At 33.6% G+C, this 24,817-nt stretch overlaps 3 protein-coding genes across 4 annotated transcripts; 2 read left to right on the top strand and 1 right to left on the bottom strand.

Moving 5' to 3' along the window:
* Window positions 1–8,463: 8,463 nt before the first annotated feature.
* LOC133832784 (uncharacterized) lies at window positions 8,464–11,638 on the top strand. The gene is made up of 4 exons (XM_062263083.1): window positions 8,464–8,733; window positions 8,779–9,721; window positions 9,834–10,756; window positions 10,898–11,638. The coding sequence occupies exons 1-4, from the start codon at window positions 8,464–8,466 to the stop codon at window positions 11,636–11,638; spliced, it is 2,877 nt and encodes a 958-aa protein (XP_062119067.1).
* A 69-nt stretch (window positions 11,639–11,707) lies between these two features.
* Window positions 11,708–13,110, top strand: LOC133832783 (uncharacterized). Its single transcript, XM_062263082.1, has 2 exons — window positions 11,708–12,043; window positions 12,292–13,110. Exons 1-2 carry the CDS (start codon window positions 11,708–11,710, stop codon window positions 13,108–13,110), a joined length of 1,155 nt encoding a protein of 384 aa, XP_062119066.1.
* A 1,769-nt stretch (window positions 13,111–14,879) lies between these two features.
* LOC133831099 (ethylene-insensitive protein 2.1) lies at window positions 14,880–22,547 on the bottom strand. Of its 2 annotated transcripts, none has more exons than XM_062261271.1 (8): window positions 22,306–22,547; window positions 20,662–21,467; window positions 20,315–20,401; window positions 20,033–20,143; window positions 19,738–19,947; window positions 18,792–18,974; window positions 16,010–18,706; window positions 14,880–15,724 (listed from the first exon to the last, which is right to left on the bottom strand). In XM_062261271.1, exons 2-8 carry the CDS (start codon window positions 20,878–20,880, stop codon window positions 15,344–15,346), a joined length of 3,888 nt encoding a protein of 1,295 aa, XP_062117255.1. In that variant the 5' UTR covers window positions 20,881–21,467; window positions 22,306–22,547; the 3' UTR covers window positions 14,880–15,343. The 2 variants fall into 2 exon arrangements, with proteins under 2 accessions (XP_062117255.1, XP_062117256.1); XM_062261272.1 differs by lacking the exon at window positions 22,306–22,547 and adding an exon at window positions 22,207–22,226.
* Window positions 22,548–24,817: the final 2,270 nt, after the last annotated feature.

The following is a 24,817-nucleotide window of genomic DNA, read 5'->3' as shown; positions in this document are numbered from 1 at the left end:
ACTCATTATTGCTTTTATGTTTATGTTATTTAAATTTCAACTTGAGAAAAAAAAAATCCCTTCTTTAATTTTTGTTGTTAGTTCTTGAATAATAATTTGAACGTAGTCCTCGTGGGTTCGTCTCGTATTTACTGTTGTACTAATATAATTGGTGATACTGAAAAGAAAATAATAATTAAATTTAACACGACACACGACACCCGTCAAGACCGTCTATAGAGGATTGAGTGATAATTATGGTTTTACCAATGGATAACTAATAACGTATCTATATTTCTTATAGAGTGTTCTATGAATTCAATAGTGAAATTCTGAGTCTTTAGTGGAATCACGAGGAATTAATAAGTTAGTACATTTATTTGTTAAATTTATGATAACTTATTGGAGCTTTATTTCATAGGCCTATGCTCCCCACAGTATCTTGGATAAAATCATCTAGATAGTCTCAATTAATTGACTTAATTATCAATTAGAATTATCAAAGTTGACCAGGTCAATTTTAGATAGTTTCACAGAGTTATGCAATTTAGAGAAGAAAAGAGATTTTAGGGCAGATTTATTAATTAAGACAAATTGGTGTCTAAATTAATAAATAAGTTTAAATCAAGGTTCAAATTATAAATAATTAATTTGATAAATGATTTAAATACTTATTTAATTAATTAATCAATAGAAAATAATACGAGCATTGATTTTAAGTCCAACGGGCTTATAATTAAATGGGAAATTTCACGGGCCTAAAGCCCATGATAATTCCGACATAATGGCTGATATTACCTATTATTTTATTGATTTTTTTAATTAAATAAGTGACCTAATTGAGCCTATAAAAAGAATGCTAAGTGAGAGTTGAAAACAGATGATCAGAAGATCTAGTTTTGATGCTTTAGGGTTTTAGACTCTCTCTACAACAAAAGTCATTTTCTAAGTCTCTATATTATCTTCTCTTCTTCTTCTTTCTGTATCTATCTCATGTGTTGAGAATTTCTCACTCTAGTCTAGGTGATTCTAAGGATACTATGGAAGGTTGTGAAGAATTTGAAGATCGGTTTAGTTTCTTGGTGATACCCTACTACGGAAAGGATACAAGGGTTAGAGAAACTCAAGGAATGACTTATTCATTCCGCTACATATAATGTAAGTGTTCTTATCATTATCTTTGTTTAAATTCAATTATAGAAACATGTTCTAAGTTTTCTTATATTAATTTGTTTAGTATATGATTGACATGAAAATAAATAAGATCATGTATAAGTATCTCCAAAATAATAATGGAATTGTTATTTAAAACTTGTTTAAATAAATAAAAAAAAAAATTGAAATCTCTTGGGCCCATCACCCTGTGCATTCCCCTGCGCACATGGTAAACTTGTTAACAATATTCTGGTTTTTGAGTTTTCTTGGAGGAAAGAGAAAATTAGATAAAGTGGAGTAGTAGAAGAAGAGTAGGAATAGAAGGGTTATATATAGCTTTGCATGCCTAGGAGCAGGTGTGACATCACCATGCATGCTAAAGGCTATCATTATGACTATAGTTGACCTGACGTCAGCATGTCTAGGGAATTGAATACTCGCCAGTTGGCTTACCAAGGAAATGGTCCTCATTGCTCCAATTAAATAGTTTTCCTTCTTCCAATGTGTCATAATACAAAAGAACTCCAGGGTGGTCGATAAGTAAAAGTTTATCCAGTGTTGGTCGCCCTGTGATAAACTTGGGGGCAAATGTTTATCCCGAAAAACAGACGTGATGATGTGGCATGACGAATTAACATGTGGCACCGAGAAATTTCACTAGCATTGGTCGAATGGGATTGAACAGGAGTTGAAGAGATGCTACCATGATCTTATAAAAGTACGTCCAAGGTTGCTAATTGCATAAGTACAAGTCAACTACATGCAACTTGCTCGAGGACGGAATGATAGTCGAATGAAGATCCTAGAAGCAGAACAGAACTATCTGCATTTTACGAGATATTTATGTAACTGTATTTTGAATGTATTTTATTTCATATTCAGTTATAAAAAGACCTACAGTATGTGTGTCGGGCCCATTTCACACTTGTAAGGCCCGAGACCCACTAGAATCTCTATAAATAGGACCTTTCACTGCCATTGGAGGGGGGGGGGGGGGGGGGGGGGGCTTGGATCCAAGAATCAATCTCTAGATTCTAGACTCTCTCTAGATTACACACTTACATACCGAACCCTTTTTGTACTTTATTTTCTATTTCAGACTTAAGAAACTCCGTTGATTTTGGTTCATCAGATCTTGAGAATGAAACTTTCTTGATATTAATAAAAGTGCAAGTGGACGTAAGTCACTACCAATTCTTGGGACCAAACTACTATAAAAATCTTTGTATCGTTTACTTAAGTTCAGCTCTTTATATTACTCAATCGTTGTTTTAATTGACTCAGTGTCGTTTGACCAAAACGCTGGTCAACAATGGGTATAACACAAATAAAATAATTGCACATATAAGTTCATCTCTAAACCTATCAAGCACTTTAAGCTAGCCTACAAAACATGAAAGAAAATAGAAGAGGAAGAAGAGACAATTTTCTATGCTTGGATAAGCTCCACCTATTTATAATAGTTTAGTTACCCAAAATTGTCTAATGACAATAAGGTAATTCCAATATTAATTCGAATTAATTTGATTTTATTTGGAATAAATAATGGAAACAATATTTAGTCTTCTTTCCAAGAAATTTGATATTTAATTACTGAACAATCTTTATTTTGTTACCACTTTATTATTTATTTTGTTAATATAGGATATATACTTTTGCTTTCTTTTGAATTATATTAGTAATCTTTGGTTTTTTTAATATTATTTATATTTAGAAAATAATTTCTTTCAGTTAGTAGTGTTGTTCTTTTAGTTAGAAGTTTGTTTCATTTTGGATTTATGATGTAGTGTTGTTCTTTTAGTTAGAAGTTTGTTTCATTTTGGATTTATGATGTATTCACTACTACAAAAAAGACTTTTTACGCGAGTCATCTATTTAAGAGCCTTAAAAACTGGGGTGTTTTAGGACTCGCATTGCGATTCCTACAAACAACGTGAGTCCTAAAAGAATATTTTTAGGACTCGCATTGCGAGTCCTGAAAATTTTTATTTTTTATTTTTAAAAAATTAATTGGTGGGTTTTGAATCCGGCGACAAGGCTCAGGCGACGGTGGCGGCGCCACCATTCAAAGGTGGTGGTTCAGAAAATAAACTATTGGGTTTTAAAGCCCAAAATGCAAGGAGTATGGTGGTGGTGGTGGTGGTGGTGGTGGTGGCGGTGGTGGTGGTTCAGCTCGTGGTGGCTCGAGGTGGTCAGAATATGCTCGGAAAGTTTGGGAGAAACCCATGAACGACCGAACTTCAAGTGCCTCGTTGAGGGCCTTAGGCCGCGTGTGAGGTCACCAACTCCGGGGGTCGGGGGTTTCGGGGGACGGCGCTTCCATTGGTCCGGCGCGTGGCGGTGGCCGGAGGCCGGAGATGGGACAGCGGCCGTTAGGCGTTGGCACTTCGGGAGAGAAGGAGAGAGAGAAGGAACTACGGGAGAGAGAGAGAGAGAGAGAGAAATGGGCTGAGTGATTTTTTTTTTGTTTTTTTAATAAATAATAATAAAACTTTTGTTAAAAAAATTGGAGGGAATTTCAATTTTTTTTAAATTCAAAATTTTATGATACACATAAGTTTTTAGAACTCGCAATGCGAGTCCTAAAAAGTCCAGGAGGTGTTTGTTTAAAAAAAAAACTCAAACTTTTAGGACACACATACGAGTCCTAAAACAAATTCTTTAAGGACTCACGAGAGTTCTAAAAAGTCCAAGAGACTTTTTTAGGACTCGCATTTAGGTGAGTGTCCTAAAAATGTGTTTTTGTAGTAGTGATTTAAACTCCTGGGTTTCTAGAATTTTAGTAGATAATGTGTATTGAGAGGTTTTATGTTTAATAATTATTAATGCAATTTCAACTTTGTAAGTATTTAAAATATAATGATTATTTCTTATTTTATGAATGTTTTAATGCCTTTCAAAGTATGCTATGCTTAGCTATGTTTCATATATAATTTTGTTGTAGTGTTGTATGTTTAGCCTTATTCTTCAACAGTCGACTATTTGAACACCATTTTATGAGGTATGTTATTAATTTTTTGACAATTTATGGTGATGTTTTTGTTGACATAGTGCCATTTTATGGCTGTGATTATGTTATATTCAGTTACAAGTACCACTTTATGGTGTTGTTTTGTTTATATTTAGTTACATATGCCATTTTATGGCCTATTAAACTTTTTGTAAAATACAAAATGTGGGACCATTTTTAATTGGTTGGTCTTTTTTCCTTTCCATGGTTTTAAAAACTAATGGGTGTGTTTTGCTTTGTGTTTCAGGTAACTTAGCAGCTTTTCAGGCAGATGTTCTTGCTCTTTGAGTAGCGCTGAATTAAGTCAAGTTCTAGGATTCTCAGTTAATATAGTGTCTTCAGATTCTCTTTCTTGGGTTTGGCTCTAAGTAGCAATAATGTTTATCATAATGAATTGGGTATAATTTCTTACTAACAGTCAAGCTCTATTGTTTAATCTTCCGATGGTATCTCTCTCTCATGTTGGTTGCAATTTTAATATTGTGGCCCATGAATTGGTTTAGCATGTCATTTGGCTAGACAATAAGTTTTCTTGGTTGGAAGAGGCTCCTCTTCTAATCTCTCATGTTTTTCAATCTTGAATAATGATACAGTCTATTCCGACAAAAAAAATTGCTAAAGAATCAAGTACTAGGCCCCACGCAGAGAAATGAAAAGTTGTTGCACGGGCTTGGGTTCTCTTTTGGGCTTTTCTCTTATGCCATTTAATTTCTTTTCTTTTGAAAAATACTAGCATTTTCTTACAAAGCAAAACAAATTAAATTAAAAATAAATATTTTTAAATTTACAATATATAAAATTAATTCCATAAAAATATTAATTAAAATTCAATTTATTTTAACATTGTTAAACAATAAATGTGTACTTTGAGGTCTAATCAATTATAAAATTTATTTTTGTTACGGTAGATGCTTAAATGATTCTATTTTACCGATGAAAGTTTTCCATTGTGTTCCGTACATTTCTAAGTTTTTCTTAGTTTTCTAGTTGCTGCATTAATTCTATTAATTTATTTATTGAGGAGTACTAAGAAGACTCTCTAACAAACTTTCTTTTGCACTTTCCTTTCTAATTAAATGACATGTGTAATCTATCAAATAATATCTACTTTTAAAAATAAAGATTCATAATTTTTATATTTATTACAATTATACCATTATCATCACATTACTCATTTTACTTTTTTATTTGAGAAAATTTTAAGATCCATTTTTTATAAATATGTTTTCTTTCTCTGCATTAAAATAATATTCAGATTGAATAAGATTATTTGAGCAATATTTTTTTTGTCTTCAAAACTAAAGTTTTATATTAAATCAATTTTTTCAAAAAGAAAAAAAGAAAAAGAATACACTCTTTGTATTAGTAGTAGAGTGAATCAATTTTAATGTTTTTTTTTATTTAAGAATTAGATAGTAAATAAAATAAATGTGTGAATTATATGTGATAAAAATCATTCAGAAAAAACTATTTTTTTTAATAAATTAGGATATCAAATCATTTAAAATTCAAAAATTATGTTAGTTTTTTTTTTCTAATGGAAAAATAATAAAATTAAAGAATACAAAACAACTATTAAATTCAAGAATGACCAATAATTATTGCATAACAATGAACTTGATTTTTTTTATTTTTAGAAATAACGAGATTGATTAAATTGTTAGATATAGGTTATTAAATTTAATAAATTATTTGATGCATTATTTAAATTAAACTCAATTAATAACAGAATAAATACTCAATTGAAATATTATATTGATTTATAAAACAAGCAAATACGAATATATATTTTATTTTAAATGCAACTTAAATTGTATATTTTTCGTAAATAAGTAGTTTGATAATTGTGATAAAGATAAAAATTGTGACAATTTTTTTTAAGATAGACATTACTTAAAAAATTATACATATCATTTAATTAGTGAGGAGAGTGCAACAGAGATTTAAAGAGTCTAGCAATTTTCTTTTGAATAATAAACTGTCTACTAGTTATTATCCATAATTATTTATATTTTAAACATTTTAATTTTCATGTCCATGTCATTCCTATCGATCAAAGGTTTTATTAAACTTTTTGTTGTTAAGATCTCTGGGAGCGACCCTTTGGAGATGCGTGCCTTGTGATCCTTTTCACTTCGTTGGGTGTGGTTTTTCTGAGGTTTTTCGTCAATCACAGATATATAAAACCCCATAACCTAAAGGAGAAAGAACTGTAGAGAATATTTCTTTCTACGATTGTTTCTCTGTATGTACGGTTGAGATAGTGCTCTGCCCAAAAATGAAATGAGATGCAAGGGTTCTTCTAAAGTGTGCTCAAAAGGTAGAGTTATATTGTTAAACGATGGGTATCGATGGAAGTTTAAAAGCCCTGCGGAGGACGGGAAAGGTCTTCGTCTGCGTGCGGCTGGGCGAGGTCATCTGGGTATGCGTCGATGTCTGCTTCTTCGGTGGAGGTCGGGAATGGGGCATATCTGGATTTTTGGGTTTTTGTTTGTTTGCTTAAACGGAGAAGCAATTCACTCAAATGGAACTGTATGAATCCAAAAGATTGGGTTTGATCTCTTGGGCTTGCACCATTCTACGGGAATAATGAGGACAAGATGTATGCGTCTGGAGCCTCACTAATGTCAAGCAGCAATTTCCACTCCGAACAGAATTGAGACAAGGACCCATGGAAGCCCAACAATATCATTCGACTAGGATTAACATGGATTCGTTCAAGAGAAATTACAGTAAATTGCTCAAAACATCAACAAGATAATGTCTTATTTTTTTTAATTGAAGAGAAATCACCCTTTTCATTACCTGAGCCATTTTCTATAATTTTTTTTATTTATTTAGGAATCACTTTAATATATGTATATGGTTTTGTTTAATTTGTTTTTATTTTAAAATTATATTGATATTTTAAGTTTTTTTAATAGTTATTTATATATTATTTTGAACTAGTGTATTTATTTTTCTGGTACAATATATTAATTTTTTTTTATAATAATTAGTTTCTATCTTATTATACATAACGGTAATATATAATTTTATATTATGTTATATACATTTTAATGGTAATATATAATTTTGTTAATATAGTATATACATTTTTTAGTAATAATTTTGTATGTTTTGTTGGTATCTTATTTTTCAACTCAATATGTATATTTTGTGATATGTTATATTATTCAGCAGCTTATAAAAAATTAAAAAAAACTAAAATATTTAAAATAAAATAATAATTTATTAAATGGCATATTTAATAATATATAATATTAAAAAAGTAGTTAAGCTATTTTACTACAAAATTAAAAATATAGATATTTACTTAGATTTACACATTATTTAGCATCATTTTGCCCTAAGTAACTAAAATAAGTTTCAATTTTGATACACATATATATATATATATATATATTTATATACATTAGTATCTATCATTTGATTATATACATGCTCTTCATATCTTCATATGTACATTTATAGATTGTTATTTCCTTCGTCCTGGTCATCATTTTACAAATTGAGTTTTGTTTTATGTTTTCGCGACCATGGTCTGAGAGCATGAGAAATCAACCTTCAGTCTATCATTTGTGCATTCACTCAATATCCATTCTCCTTTGTCCAGAGACTATCCCAAGATTATTCAGACACGAACCATATCTTTCGTCTTTTATTAATGATTTTTTCTTGCTCTATACTTTTCTTTTATTTTATGTTTGGATATGTTCTATTACGATTTCTTTGATAATTTCATGAAAATTTGTTAACTTTGAAGGATGTCTATTGAAGCATTGCAATTCACTCTATAAGTTTTTTCATTATTTATGTTCTTATTCCTTCTTATCTAGTTTCTGGTTTTTGTTTCATAAACAAATAATATTTTTTAAGATTTATTGATTTTCTGAGGTTTGATGTTTTGAAACGATGTTTCAATGTTTAACAATTGTTCTCGATTTGTTGTGATGTTTTGATTTTGGTAGTTTTTTTAAGTAAGTTATATATTTTAAATATATATTATTATATATATTTTTTGACAAATATAAATATTATTATTTTTTATATTTAAATTTTAAAACATTGGATAGTTAGCTATTGATAGTTTTTAAGAACATTTAGTTCTTTATTTATTTTTGAGAAAGGTTTCCATGCATTTTGGCAGTTATAAATTAGTTATTACAAAAGGTGATCTGGTGCTCTCTGATTTCTTCATGGCGAGACGCAAGAAAAGCAACCCAAAGCCAGCTGCTAAATCGACAGTGGCTGTATCTCCAGTGGTCTAGACGGTTGGAGGTCAGCATTCTGAAGTCGATGATGCTATTCCGGAAGAGATGGAAGAAATTTATACTGACTCGATGCTGGATTTTCCTGAAGCTGGATTTCACGGTCCTTCTGACTGTGATGGAACATCTGTTGGAGGTAGGAAATTAGAAGATGTAGAAGAGGAGATGACTAAGAATGCAGGTAATTTTCAAAGTCAGGCTAGGGATAAATGGTCTCAGTTCAGAGCCTTGCTTCCTAATCAAGGAGGGGCAAAACTCATATTCGAGGAACCAATTGTTGAAGAGGGCCAACGAATTGCTCAAGTTGATTTGGATGAGGTCCAAATTGAAAGTTTATTCTGAAGTTCAGCGGTGGTTTGTCAGGTTCTTGGGGCTAACCCTCCGTTTGCTGTTTTTGAAGGTTTTATCAAAAGGATATGGGGTAAACTTGGCATTGAGAGAATAGCTAGGCTGAATAATGGGTTCACACTTGTTAATTTTCGTGATGAAGCCACTAGGGATCTGGTTTTGGAAGCTGGGGTTCTACATTTTGATAGGAAACCAGTGATAGTGAAGCCTTGGTCTGCCGATTTGGACACTCTGAAGGCAGTGAAGTCAGTTCCTGTCTGGATTAGATTGCCAGGTCTTGGGCTACAATATTGGGGTACTAAGTGCTTGAGTGCTCTTATGAGCACGATTGGGGTACCAATCTTGGTAGATAAAGTTACGAAGGACAGATCTATGATGCAATTCGCTAGAGTTTTAGTGGAGATAGAACTTTCGGAGGATCTCCCTAAATCGGTTCAATTTCTCAATGAGAAAGGGCAGTTAGTGGAGCAATTTCTGGAGTTTGAGTGGCTTCCTACCCAATGTAGGGGGTGTAAAGTGTATGGCCACACTGAAAGAATGTGTAATAAGAAGCTAGCTGAGATTTGGAGGCCAAAAACCAGAATGGGAGTGGATGAGGCCAGGCAAGTCCCTATGGATCAACAGGTTGTTTCAGAGGTCAAAGAGGCAGGGATTCCTGAGATTGGGCCTTTTGTTGCAATAAATGGGAATGAGGATATTGAGACCCATACTGTGAGTACTAAGGAGTTGGATAAGCCCCAGGAGAGTTCAAAAAATGTTCCTGAATCGTCTGTTGTAAACGAGACTCGGACACCAGTTATTAAGACCACTGAAGGTGGTATTTCAGACTGGATTACCCCTAATCGGGTTGGTGGGAATAAGAAGGCTATCCATAGGGCAAAGAACACTTTGACGAATTCCTATAGTGCTTTGCAAGATAAGGTTATGGAGGTTGCAAATTTGGGACTAACATCAACAAGTTTGTTGCATGGAGAATCACAACATTCTTAGTTGGAATGTTAGAGGCATTAATAAGGGGGAGAAACAGAAATTTCTGAGCTCCTTTTGTTTTGTTAATAAAATTGGTTTAGGTGCCTTGTTGGAGACCAAACTGAGGGGTGATAAGATTAAGAAGATGATGCAATCTTTTTTCAGAGGCTGGAGCTTTTTTTCTGGTTCAACTTCAGAAGGCAGATTGTTGCTTATTTGGCAGCAACACTTGGTGTCTGTAGATGTTCTTAAAGAAACAGACCAGTTACTTCATGCTTATGTCAAGGGCATAAGGACTAATAAAGTTTTTTGTGTGACGTTTGTTTATGGTAGGAATTCAATTGAGGAAAGAGTGACTCTTTGGAGGGATTTGACTAATCTTTGTTTTCCAGCTACTGCGTGGCTGTTAACTGGAGATTTTAATGCTGTTTTTGAGAGAGCGGACAGAGTAGGTGGTCGTGCTATATCGTCCCTTGAATTATCTGATGCTCAAACTTGGAGGGCCTTGGGGTTAGTTGATGAATTGCGTGCTAGAGGGTCTCATTTTACTTGGACGAATAAACAGACGAATGATGACCGAATTTACTCGAGATTGGATAAAGTCTTTAAGAATGAAGATTGGTTGGACATTTTCCCTCAATCTGAGGCTGTGTTCAACTGGGAACTTCACTCTGACCATTGCTACTGCATTATCAAACCTGAAGTTTCTGTTAACTGTGGTGTTAAACTTTTCAGGTTCTTCAATATGTGGACTAATCATGAACATTTTAAGTCTACTGTCTTGCAAAGCTGGTGTAAACCTATTCGAGGGACTGGGCTGGTGCGTATCTGTAACAAACTGAGCAGGCTTCAGATGGTGCTTCGAAATTTTAACAGGCATATCATGGGGGATGTTGGCCAGAATTTCATAGTGGCTAAGGAAAAGTTCCAGGCTGCCCAGATTTCCCTGCAGAGTGATCCTCACTCGGTTAGTCTTCAAAGACTTGAAGCTACAGCTGGTGATAATCTGGAGTACCATGTCAGGGTGTATGAGAGTTTCCTGAAATAGAAAAGTAAAGTGGATTGGCTGCGGTTTGGTGATGATAACACGGCTTATTTTCACGCCTGTCTAAAGCAAAGGAGAGCCTCTAACTATATCACTTCTGTTGTAACTGAAACTGGTCAGAGTATTGAAAATTTTGCTGCTGTTGTGGACCATTTTGTGACTCATTTCCAGAAAATTATGGGAAGAAAGAGCATGGCCTCTAGTCCAATTCAGAAATCCTGCTTTGAACTCGGTCATAAATTGAGTCTGGAACAGCAAGTTAGCTTAGTAAATCCATTCTCTATCAAGGAAGTTAAAGATGCGTTGTTTATCATTAACTCTATTAAAAGTCCGGGGCCTGATGGGTTTGGCTCGGGATTTTTCAAAGTTCTTTGGAGCGAGTTAGAGGCTGAAATCTCAGCAGCTATTCTAGATTTCTTTGAGTGTGGTAATCTGCCTGAGGAAATTAATAAGGCTACTATTTCCTTGGTCCCTAAAATTGAGACTCCTTCTCGAGCAGCAGATTATAGGCCAATTGCTTGTTGTAACTCTATTTACAAATGCATTTCTAAAATGCTTTGTAGTAGATTGGCTTTAGTGCTTCCTAGTCTGGTCCATCCAAATCAAGGAGCCTTTGTTAAAAACAGGTTATTGGCGCATAATATTCTTATTCTTCAGGATATTATTAAAGGCTATAAGAGGAAAAACACTTCCCCTAGGTGTGTATTGAAGATTGATTTGAGCAAAGCCTATGATATGTTAGATTGGAACTTTGTGGAGGATATTCTCACTGAATTTTGTTTTCCGGTTAAATTCATCAATTGGGTCATGGCTTGCTTGAAGGATCCAACCTATTTAATTCTTATGAATGGAAAGGTTTAAGGGGAGTTTAGAGGTCGGAAGGGGCTAAGGCAAGGGGACCCGATTTCTCCATTGTTGTTTGTTTTAGCTATGGAATATTGTACCCGATTACTTCAACAAGCTTCCATGGACAAGGGGCTCCGGTTTCATCCTAAATGTAAGCACCTTAAAATTGTCAATCTCTGTTTTGCATATGACTTGGTCATTTTTTGCAAGGGGGTCAATAGTTCGGTTCAGATTATTAAGGAGAGCTTTAATGCTATCTGCTGTGCTTCTGGTTTAACTACCAACAAGGACAAATCTCAGATTTATTTTGGTGGTGTGGCTGAAAAAGAGACTCAAAAATTGCTTGAGGGGCTCCAATTCTCTGAAGGTCATTTCCCCCTAAAATATTTGGGAGTACCTCTTCGAACAACAAGATGGAAGGTTGGTGACTGTTCTCTCATTATCAAAAAGATCCAGTCTAAATTACATACTTGGGCGAGCCATCATCTATCTTTTGCGGGGAGGGCACAATTAATCAACTCGGTGCTTCTGGGTATAAGATCTTTTTGGATGAGTATTTTCATACTCCCGTCATCAAGGAGGTGGATCGGCTTTGCAGAAACTTCCTTTGGGGAGTTAAGGACGGTAATATTCAGCGAAGTAAGATGCACTTTACTACCTGGGATCAGGTTTGCTTGCCTAAGTTCATGGGTGGTCTTGGCTTCAAGGATAGTTGTACTTGGAATAAAGTGCTTCTTGCCAAGTATATTTGGGATGTTTCTTCTAAGCATGATATTCTGTGGGTTAAGTGGGTGGATTCTATCTACTTAAAGGGTCAGGATTTATGGCTTTACAGAGTTCCTCAGGACGTGAGCTGGTATTGGAGAAGATTGACTAAGCTTAGGGATGACTTCCCTGCTTTTCGACTTGATGAGGCAGTCCATCATAACAATCTTTGTCTAAAAATTCTGTATCACAGGTTGCTTAACAAGGACAGAGTCATCTTTGCGAATGTGGTTTGGAACTCTTTGACTGTGCCTAAGCACAGATTCGTTTTATGGCAGGCTACCTTGGGCCATCTGTTGACTCGAGATAAGCTCAGTCTTTGTCATTTGGACCTTCCTTCTGTGCTCTGTCCGGTGTGTGAAGAGGAGCAAGAGTCTCACTGTCATCTGTTTTTTGAGTGCCCTTTTTCTCGGCAGGTTAGATCCCAGGTGGAGAGCTGGCTAGGTAGTGGTATTTGGCCGAGTCATCTGGAAGGGTGGTGTTCTTGGATGGCTGGTAAGCCGAAGGGGCTGAAGCAAGTAGTTATGTCTGCTGCCTTAGCAGCTTCGGTTTACATGGTTTGGAGAAATAGAAACAATTGTATATTTAAGTTTAGCTCTTTTTCTGTGGGCTCTGTTACTAATTTGATTAAACACTTCGTGAGGGGTAGGCTTCTTAGTCATACTAAGAAGAATCTGAGGAAACATGATTTAGCTTTCTTTGATAAAGTAGTTCAGATGTAAGGTTTTGTTTTTGTAAGTTGTCTGGAGTGTTTGTAATTGTTTGGTTGGTTCTCAATATATTTTCCTTTTCATCAAAAAAAAAAAATTAGTTATTACAAAATACCTACAATTTTAATATTTAAATTACATTAAATTGAGTTAGTTATGGTATTTAATATTTTAATTATATTACATTTATTAAGTTATTTATAGCAGTTTTTTTGTTTATTTATTTTAAGGAAAATTATTTACAGTAATTATTAAATTATTAGAGAGAAAATGTATTGTTTCTTCACTTTTTAAGTTAATTATTGTACTCTTTTAATTATTAAGTTACGTGGATTCGTAGAGGTTGTATTATTTTAATATTGTAGTTATTTGTTATTACAAGTTTTTTTTTATTGTGAGTCAGTAAAAGTAGACGACTTTGGAGAATCGTTGCAATTCTCAAATAAATTTTTTCTAATTAATATATTGAGATTGATAATTCAATATAATTTATTTAGTTGACAATTTTGATATCTTCGTTTCGTTTATTTTATTCTTTTTCTTCCCATTTATTACAAATATTCTTTTTATTTACAGTCAAAATCAGCAAAACACACGTTTATAATTTTATATTATAAAAAACATGTTTATATTTTAGAGTGAGATCATAACTTTTACAATTAGTAATTTTTCTTCTATAAAAAATATTTATATCATTGTTATTTTTTTTTAAAAAAAAAAGGTGAAATACTCACATTACTGCAATTTTATTTTGATTATGTCATATGACATATTGAATTTAGTTTTTACATTCTCTAATAGTTTTTTGTATTTTACTAGGTTAGATTCTTCATTAGAGAATGTTATAAGTTTATTGTCTAATTTTCCTAAAATATCTATAATCTATATTTGTTTTACACATGAATTAGTTGTGCATGTTCTTAGAGTGGATATAAAATTTGTATACCTAGAAGACTTTTCATGTTTTTGTTCTCTAGTTGTATTACACTCTTATTTATTTTTTAATTTATTTTTTAATGAAATATCATTACTACAAAAAAAAAAAAAAACTTTTTGTTGTTAAAAAATATCTTTTTTTTTTCCTCAAAATACATATGCCTAATAATTTTTTCTTTATTTTGTAAGTTGGTTTTTTCTTCTCCAAACAAAATTAATTGTGCTTCTTATATGACTTGGTTTGATTCATTTATTGAGGATCTTTGTCTTTTGATAATTTAGATTCTTTAAGTTTGATGTCCAATTTTTCAAGGAAAACTCTAAACTATGTTTCTCATAGTTGTGTGTAGGCTCTTTAGGTGGATTGGAAAACTTATTTACTTCGAGGAATTTTTTTTTCGGAAAAAAAAAAGTGTAAATGACACACAATGAACTTTGAAATTAACACAAATCAACTAACACTAAAATAAAATGTATGTCATTTTTTTTCAAAATCATACAAAAATATGAGAAATTTAATCGTATATAATTAACTTAGAATGATATAGGCATATATTTCATATTTATGTAAAAACAAAAAAAAGGCATATTTGATGTAATTTTCTTTTTTTTTTTAATAACAACCACCAATGTTAATGATGATAAACTTCACAAATATATGATTAAAGAACAAAGAGTAAAGTAAATTAAATGACAAGTTATCTAAAATTACATTATGTTATCCAATTTAAGTAAAGAGTGATCTTTTAACTTTACGCAAAATTAAATTGTGTTCGTAAATCCTTCACTTTAACCAATAGTTTTAAACTGTAATATATATATAATTATGTGGAAGTAAAGAAAAGTGGGGACAAAACAAAAAATGACAATTGTAGCATGTTCATGGTGTTGAAACTTGAAACACAAGAAAGCCAAGCCTGGGGTTTTTTTTATGCCGTCATGTTAGTGTAGAGAACAGTCACATACGCAACCAACACTAATAAATTGGCATTATCAACTTTTCTTTTTCTTCTTTTTTCCACCACCCTGTCCTATGCCTAACCCGTTTTCCTTTGAATTCTGCTGCAAATTACATGTCCAGTGATTCTTATCCTATGTATACATTAACATTACATGCAAATAAAACTTTTGCAGCTGTTGTTGACTTTTGATACATATTGAGATGAAGAGTGAGAGAGATATTCCGAACACAACCACCACCGACCACTCTATCCAATTCTAGAGTCCAAGATTTGAAGATGAGCTATTTCCCAAAATCATATAGCTCAATTTTTGACCCAAGTCAAGAGGTGAACAGAACAGTTCTGAGTTATGACACATAAGGTACAGCAGATGTTGACATCTTGCGCGAACCAGACCCCTCCGGAGCACCGATCGGTTTGTTTGACAGTCTACGTCTGTACCGTTTGAGAACAGACGCAAGGTTTTCTTTTCCCTTTGGGAAAGCCACATCACCAGCTGCCGTCCCTGTTCGGCCTTTTCGACAAGAGATTGCAATCTCCACATCCTTGATTGTGTCTAGAAGCACAGCTGCGGTGGTGCATTTTCCCTTTGCAGGTTTTGCAGCTGGTGGCAACATTCCATTCGTGACAGGTGGGCTAAACCTCTGCTGTGCTGATGCTGGTATGTGGAGGCAGAAGCAAGGGGTCATTGGTGTTCGAGGCTTCGAAAATGCCACATCAACGATCCCCTGATAATGAAAATGTAAGTTAAGATTGCAAAGAATGCATTATCCACATTTGTAAGATAATAAAAACTGGTCCATAAATAGACAAGATCTTGATCAGAAATGCAACAGGAAATCTTTAAGCATAAACAGAAGAATGATACTAACTATTCAGTGTGGAAATGGAAACATAAGCTGGTGGGAAAGACAAGGGCAACACTTTCATGGTAGAGAAATGATTACAATTAAGTTATAGAGCTCATTGTAATGTGAATTTATGCTGTATAAAGTACGGATTTCGATATTTACCTGAAGGCGATTAAGTACATAAGTGTATTTTCCCCATAGCTCTGGCCGACTTTCCATAAGTGAGAGATCAAGAACTCGATGGATGCACCAGACCCCAAAGCTTACTATCAAATCAGATTTCCAAACACAACCCTCCCCACAATGTGGGACAGAGGATAATGTGGAATGGGGGTAACTTGAATCGATGTTCTTGAGAGAAGAATATTTCCTCTCTGGAGATGAGTACTGATGATCACCCATGTGAGTCCCCCAATTCGTATCTTTGGTCTCAGCATCATAAAGAAATTTCTCTCTTGCAGCCACACGATCAATAAGATCCTCATCAACCCCATCATTCTGCCTGAACAACCAGTCAGAACCTTCCAGTTTCAGAAGCTTTACAATGCAATGTCTGAAAGACTGGAGAAGCTTAGCCTCTGCATTTGCAAAGGAAGCAGCTTCCTGATTTACAGTACTCATCCTACTTCCAGCTCCACTATCGACAGTGCGAGTAGTATCAGCTACACCAAATTGTTCAAAAGGCTGCCTAGACCAGAGGGAACTAGTATCAAAACTAGTATTCAGTGGTGATGATAAAGCATCTCTGTAGTCTTTTGATGGAGAGAGTTCATCAAATGCTAAAGGAGCTCCCGTCCTCAATCCAGAAGTTGCATACTGGGACTGTTCATAACCCGTTCTGCCAAGAGATGATCCAAACCCACTGGGATTTTGCTGCCACTGAGGAATCTTATCAGACGCATGCAGATCCCGATGAATGTCAGGCAAACTATGATATTTCTTTGTATTGGCTGAGCTTACCACATTCTCAGCCGTGCCAGTAATACCAGGAGAATAGTATGGGCGTTCAGTCTGCAGTGAACTATTTCGAGATGCCAGTAGATTCTGCAAATTGGAGACCTGACTGGTGCTTAACCCATTTTGTAACTTCTGCCCCATGGCAAATGAAAATGAATCCCTGTAGTTTCCAGAACCAATTGCAGAGGATTTAAAGGCTGGTGACTGCAATTGACCATTCAAGTTATCAGAACTTCTTTCCTTTCCAAATCGATTGACATAAGATGCAATCTGATAACCATGTACTGTAGCTGGTTGATAGTCTCCCCAACTCTCAGAAGATGGTAGGTTGCGCACACTTGAATATCGTCTCTCACTAAAATCAAGATCATTACGGCTACTTTGCACGTAGTTATCCAGCATCTGCGTGTGGCTGGCCCCCAATGAGAACTGTCCCCTTTGAACCCCCCCATATTGTGAATCTAAATTGCTTTGCACCCTCTGCTGTTTGGGAGAGTCATACAAACTCGAGTTAATTAAAGGATCAGATCCTCTGCCTCCTACAGATGAAAAGTATCCAGAAACGTCTTTTGTAGAGGTATCCACTTTCAAGGAGGAAGAGGCAGCCTTTGTAATATCAATCCCAAACAACACATCCAGCTTTTTAGCCCTGGCATCTGGAGTTGCTTGCCCATGAAAATCATACAGTTGTCCCCAAAACTCATCAAGTACTGCAGCTAGCTGACGCCTTGCAGCACGGCCCAATCCTGCAAGTCTCGAAAGACTCCCAGCACCATTTCCCCCATCATCACTCTTTCCACTGAGACTCCTAAATGATCCTGGACCCTCAGATTGCATAGATGGTGTCCCCGGAACCCCTTTGGATAATTCTTCAGTCTCCCAAGTGTCTCCTTCATCATCGTCTTTATCAGCTTGTACATCTACTTCAACTGCAACAATCTTTTCAACCAGGTCCTTTGTACCAGATCTCAATACACTGTTCTTAATTAATGTGATATTAGACACTTCATTGACTACAGTGGAGACAGCAACTGTCTCTGCTACTGGTGTAGATTCCTTTGTATCGCACACTGAAGAGCTAGAAAATGCATTAATAGAACTATTTTCCTCAACAGTGCTCAATTGAATATCCTGATCAGGGTCCATAAGAGACTCAGGTAAATTAAAATCAAAACTCTCACCAGTTCTATCAGACTGACTATCTAAGGCCTTCCCTAAGACTGGAGAGGATTCTTGTTTCTCAATATGTGCCTCTCCATGATATCTGCTCTTGGTTATGTCAATATCCTCTTTGTTTGTAAATGAATCAGGTTTAACCTTCATTATATCCCAGTTCAACAACTGAGCATCAAAAACACTAGCAGATTTCAATGGTGTAGCTAACAGCCAGAGCATCAAACAAAATGATACACAAGCGATGATGAGGAGAACAGCATAGGAAGCTGACATACTACTACCCACATTCCACAAATTAACTACCCAATCGCTATTCCCAAACACCATTTCCACAACAAAAACAATCTTCAAGCCAAGCATCCCAATAAATGTTACAAAGGATAGAAACTCAAAAATCTGAGAAATTTTGTGGAGCCCCATTATTGGTCTTGATGTCGCAATCCTGAATAGAGGTATCACAGAAGATGGAAGCAGCAATGCTACTAAAACCTGAGTGAATATAAGCAGTTGATACATCCCTTCAGCTCCTGAGCTCCAAACGCAATAAAGAGCTGGAATTACGGCAATAATTCTGATTGTAGCACAATGCAGCCAGCCCGGAATCTCCAGCTTCAAGAAATCATGCAACACAGCTTGACCACCCACACTCCAAGTCAATGCTGTGATTTGATTTGAGACGAACAGAACCAATAGAAAGGCAATAGGTGCTATTGGACCTCTAAGAACCTGTATGATTTGGAAAGATTTTAAAGTAGTTCAGTAAAATTGTCAAGATTTAACATGAAAAGGTCCTTATGAGAAAATTCCAGACCTGTTCAACTAGTGACATCGCATCATGAAAGGTAAGCAAATCAAGGCCTGTGCTGTAGAAAACATTTGCAGCTGAGTTCATCAGCACATAATTCACCACATAAATGCCACTGAAGATGCATAGTATGGCAAAAAAATGGTTGTGACACAAGGCATCCTTAGAAACATTTGACGGCCCATGATGCTGCAGTGAGAATAAAAGTGATATTTAAGAAAATTGATTGATTGATTGTGAGAGAGAAGGCCGGTTACGCCATCCGGCCCGAGCCAGCACCACGATTAGTATAGTGTGAGCATATTAAAATTTCAATAATTCCAACATAAGTTGTGGGGAAGAAAGAATAAAAGTCTGTAACTTATAGACTTGATATATTAAGACAAATTCTAAAATACTATCAAGACTCGATCACAATTTTCTTAATAACAAGACAACTCTATACATAAAGAAAAAATGTGAATAAGGTATTATGAATGTATAACTTGAATTAATAATCTACATAAAATTTTAGAGATTGAATTTTTCCACCGATGGCTTCCACCTTCCAAAACTACTCACGATAATACCATGCAAGAATCTTACATCAGAGAGAAAGCAACAATCAAAGCTCCAAAATTGGGTGAAATTTACATGCATAAAGACCCAGACAAGGGTGAAAAAACATACAAGGCTAGAGTAATTTACTTACACAAAGTATATTCCACATTGCTATGCACATACACAGAAAAAAAAAAGGTTGAACATCATCTCATTGAAAATATTCTGAAATCTTAAGAACACCAATATTTAAACCTGATAACTACAAAGTTAAGGAGTCGTGGACACTGAGTCACCAATAACAAGTTATCTACCCCCAAACCAATTGACATGCATAACAAAGGCTACATCCGCATGGCAAAGCTTATTTTGCAGAATATTATCCACATATGTGTGCAACATAGAAAAATACCTGTACAATAGAAGAATGAAGGTAAAAATTGTGAGGCATTATACTTGATCCAAGAAGACTCATTACGGCAAATGCACTTTCCCCACTTAATTTTGTAGGCACACTCATGAAAAGAGTCATTTCCGGATGATTGATAAGTACTCCAAGAACTGACGAAAGCAATATGAAGCCTGCTACATATATGCACAAGAATTTTACCTTGCAATTCTCCTGAAAATGGAAACAGAAAAATTTTGTCGACAATAGCAAAAATATTAATAAAACATAAATGTGCACCGACCATAATAATTCTTACCAGCAGGGTAGAAAAAAGAGGAAATAAAACAGCATCAATGGCAGTCAAAAAGACACAAGTGAACAAGTCCCACTCAAACAGATGATTAAGCCCATGTGCGATGCCCAAGACCTAGTAAAATTAGAGCAATCATTCTTCAGATATTTAAAGTAAATGGGTAATAACATAAGTATTACAAATTAAATATAGTACTAGAATTCTACCATATTTCAGAAGGTGAAAAGTGAGTGAGACGGGGATAGAACAGATCATCAATACATTAGTTAACAAGGAGAAAATTACCATGGTGAGGTCCAATAATATCATTGACAGCTCTGTTTGCACTCCTAAGAATAAGCATGTCCACTTGTCATATTCGACACTGCAAATCTATTGACACAACAAGGTTAGAAGGTGTCAAAACATAGTTGACCAATTAAACAAAATGAAACTAAATGAGACATAGAAGCTTTTTCGTTAGAGAAAAGCTTCACAACAGAAGGTCCATAAATGTACAATCTTCACAATAATAGCAAAATGACTGGTCAATTTATCATCTCCAATCTCATACAACTGATAGTAACAATAGAAGCAAGTAACACTACATAATTGTGTATATTTTTAATAAAGATCCAGTAGACAAACAATACCTGAGCAAGATCCCTTCCAGTAACCACACCAATCCGAGCCGACAGGTACTGACATAAAATAGCAGCCAAATTAAAAACAAGCATCAATGCTAACAGATCGTACCCAAGACGAGCGCCACCTTCAACGGTGGCCGCCCACTTTCCAGGATCAACATATCCAACAGAAATCAGAAGAGCAGGTACAGCAAAAGGAGCTAACCGATGAACAGAAGTTTCCATATTTACTGATACTTAAACCAGCATTAAACAACCCGTACAATATAATATACTTGGCTAACACTCTCAAAAAAACAGGACCTTCCCTTAGTAACCAGCTAAGTTACTCATAAGTCTGTTAAGTGTGCTTCCAACGAACACAAACCAGTGAATTTTATGACCAATTAAAATAAGTCACCTAAAAAGATGTGCTAGTCCATCTCCCTCAGAGAGAAAAATAAGCATTCCAGCGATGACCAAATAGGGCGAGTACACAGGCTGTTGCAACGCAGCTGCTCGGACCAAACCTACTAGATTTTCTTCATAACAGTCACCACAACAATTGTAGACACTAGCTGTGATCATCAGATACCAATCTGATACTCTCAATCAAGCCCACTTCAACGCAGTTGTACAGTAACTTTAAAGCACCAACTGACTTTTTATTCATCTCCTCAACATATTTTGATGCTTACTCTAGTTCATTCGAGACTTTATTTAAACAACTTGAATTGCAGAGAATAGCCGAAACCCTGGTCTTTTAGTGAATCTAATCCACAAACCGTAATTAAAGGACTCACTTCCTCTTTGTCCCAGCTTTATTGTCAATCCTGATTCAATACATTCCATCAGTTACATACCAAAAACAAAGTTACAAAAAAAAACACAGAAGTTAATTGGGGTTTAATATGGCATATATCATAGAACATAGGTCTTGAAACCATTTACCATTGAAGAAACATCACAAACTCCACAGTAGTAAAGCCCAAATTCAATAAATAGAAATTAAGAAAAAGAAGCAACATGATCAACCTATTGTTATTTGTTATCAATAACTAAAAAATGTGTGACTTTTCACGAGTTTCACCAACAACTTCATCTATTCTTGAGTTTAACAAAAATCTTTAGCCAAATACATTAACCAGGCTGAATTTCAGAAGCTTATAGTATTCTAACTAGCTGAAACAATCTACTTCAACAACAAACCTAGCACAAATATCTCTCACATCTATCATAACAATGATCTAATATGCACATATTGAATTTAAACCTACAAAGCAACTGAGCCCACATCAGATCTTCAAACAAAATCAACAAAACCCAGATGGCAGAAAACAAGATACAGACAAATGTTTCCGAAAACAACATAAAAAAAGACTACCAAGATTTAAAATTTAATAAAACCCAAACCCAAAAAAAGGGTGTAATCCAAAACCAGAGCACAAAATCTCAAAAAATCAGCTACCATGGATCTCATCTGATGCAACCTCAAAAAGTGTATAAACCCTTAAAAAACCCATTAGCACAAATTCCAAAATATGATGACAGTTCAATCAAATCAATTACTACCAGAAAAACAAGAAACAGGGTATGGTGTCCGTACAGAAGAACCCACTCGTGAGTTAGGGTTTTTGGAAAAGAAAATTAAAAAAAAAATGCTTAGCTTACCTTCTAAAGTTTTTTCCTTTTTAATCTTAATTTTCCTCTCTGCCAATCTCAATCTCAGTCGTCCTTACAGGAGCAGAAGTAGTACTAGTAGGAGTAGATCTCAGTAAAAGCTTTAAAGACAGCACAAAGTGTTAATACTCAAGCATATCTAGATAAAGAAAACAAGGACGCTCAATTTTCCGGATAGAGAGAGAAAATGAGAAAATCAGAGAGAGAGAATGAAAGTGTGTACAAGAGCGAATTATGGGAGGGCTTCCAAAGCCATCTTGAAGAGAGAGAGAAAAGTAAAAAAATATTTTCAGAAAATGTAATAAATAAATCAAATTAATTAATAAAAAATAAAAACTCTAAAAAGTAAAAAGGACAAGTTTTTTTTCTTACTTTATCAAGATGCTTTTTTTTCTTTTTTTTTTAGAAAAAAGTGAAAATTTAATATTTTAATTTGTTTAGTAGTTTTCTTGAAGAAGAAAATAAATTGTAATCTAATAATGGATATGTTTTTTAGAAAAGAAATTAATTGCATTAAATTTGGTATCACTGAAATTAATTATATGAAGTTTGTGAGCTGTGACTTTTGCCCTTTAAGCTGCTTTTTACAATCTTCTTGGAATATTAATTTTATAAAAATAGTTTTTCTTAAATTTTATTATTATTATTTATCAAAGATTAAAAATTTTATAGCGAAGATCATTTTTATAAAAAAAAATGCATCATAATCGTAAAGAACTTTTGGAATTACTTGTATTTTTATATTATATTTTAGATATATATGTATATAACAAAAGAAAAAAGAGAACATTTTTGGATAATAACTAGGTTTTCATTGTTTAGACAATGACTTCAACCAAAATTTGATAAGGTTAAAACAAGCAATCACATGATCCCCATCCACAATTGTAATTTTTAATATTAATATATATACTTTTATTAAAAATATATTTTTTTATCTCCATTTTCCACTATTTCTGTTCTTTTCTTTTCTTTTTTCTTCAATTTATTGGTCACGACTAACCTTGTCTAAATGTGATATTGACTTCATCACTGACTGCATTTGCAAATAAATTTTTGTAACAAATGTTAATAATAACAAGAATATTATAACATTCTTTTGAGTACTACTACAAATCACAACTCATTCCATAAAAACTTCAAATGATTTGGTATTTAATATTTAAAAAATAAGCTGAAAAAAATAGTTTGGCAACGACATTACCCCACTCATTAATGTTCTTTAGAAGATAATATATATTAATGAAATTAGGTAATTTTTTGTTGGATAAAATTTAGGTTAATCTTAAATGAAAACAACCATGTATAAACGACAAAACCCATTACTATTTGTTACATGAAAAATAAGTTTATTTTTTAAACATTAATATTAAGTTACATATTGTGATAATACCATAATTGGTAATATGGGTATACCCCCTATAAAAAAAATGCATAGATAAAACCCAATAACTAGTTCAATCATGTGTCTAAATCAAAACAATTCATTCTACAAAGACAAATGATAAAAGTCATGAACTTCAATAGTCAAAGTAGATATGACTAGAAAGTAATTATGCAAAAATATAAATGTTGAGGAGTGATATATTTACTACCTATTTTAATTTTGGGATATTTGTGTATAAATATCTAATATTTTATATTTATTATAATTAAATACCTAATTTTTTAGTTTTATAATAAAAATACTCAATCTTCAATATATGTTAAAGATAAATATCTAATTATTTTTCTTTGCGACAAAAATACTTAAAGTTTTTAAAACATTACTTTTTTCAATACCTCATCTGTTGGAGCTGTTAAGTGATGACTCGCCATATATGTATCACTCTATAATTGTTAAGTGGCGATTCACCAAATATATATCACTTTATAATTTAAATATTTTTGTTATCAAAATATGTATATTTTAAAATTTGTATTAATTTAAAATGTCTTTTCAATTCATTTTTCTAATTTAAACTATTTTTTTTAAAAAAAATATGAAATGAACCGATTACAGAGTGACAAATGTCTGTTTAATCAATATATTTAACAGTTCCAACACACGAGGTACTGACAATAGTAATATTTTAGCAACTTTAGGTATTTTGCTGCAAAGAAAAAAAAATAGGTATTTAATATTAAGTATTTTTGCCGTAAAAATTAAAAATTAGGTATTTAACTGTAACAAGTATAAAACATTAGGTATTTATGCCACAAATTAATTTTTTAGTAAATCTTTATCTTTAAAAACATGTGATCGAGTATTTTTTTCTAATTTTTTTCACGGCGATATTTGTTGTAATTACAACATTTTTTCTGTATATTTTTTTAAAAATTCTAAATAATTTACAGTATCAAAAATAAAATTTTTGACATTTCTTGATATTTTGATTACTACGCGGTCAGAAAAAATACAAATTTTTTTATATGGTAAACTATTTAGAAAATTTTACAAGATATATAGCATAATTGCAACCAACAACACCATATAAAAAAACTAAAAGAAAAAATACTTCCA

This window comes from Humulus lupulus, chromosome 4, assembly GCF_963169125.1.
Source record: "Humulus lupulus chromosome 4, drHumLupu1.1, whole genome shotgun sequence".
Lineage (NCBI taxonomy): Eukaryota > Viridiplantae > Streptophyta > Magnoliopsida > Rosales > Cannabaceae > Humulus > Humulus lupulus.
The sequence above is the reverse complement of the archived record's forward strand: the minus strand, read 5'-3'. Positions and strand labels throughout refer to the sequence as shown.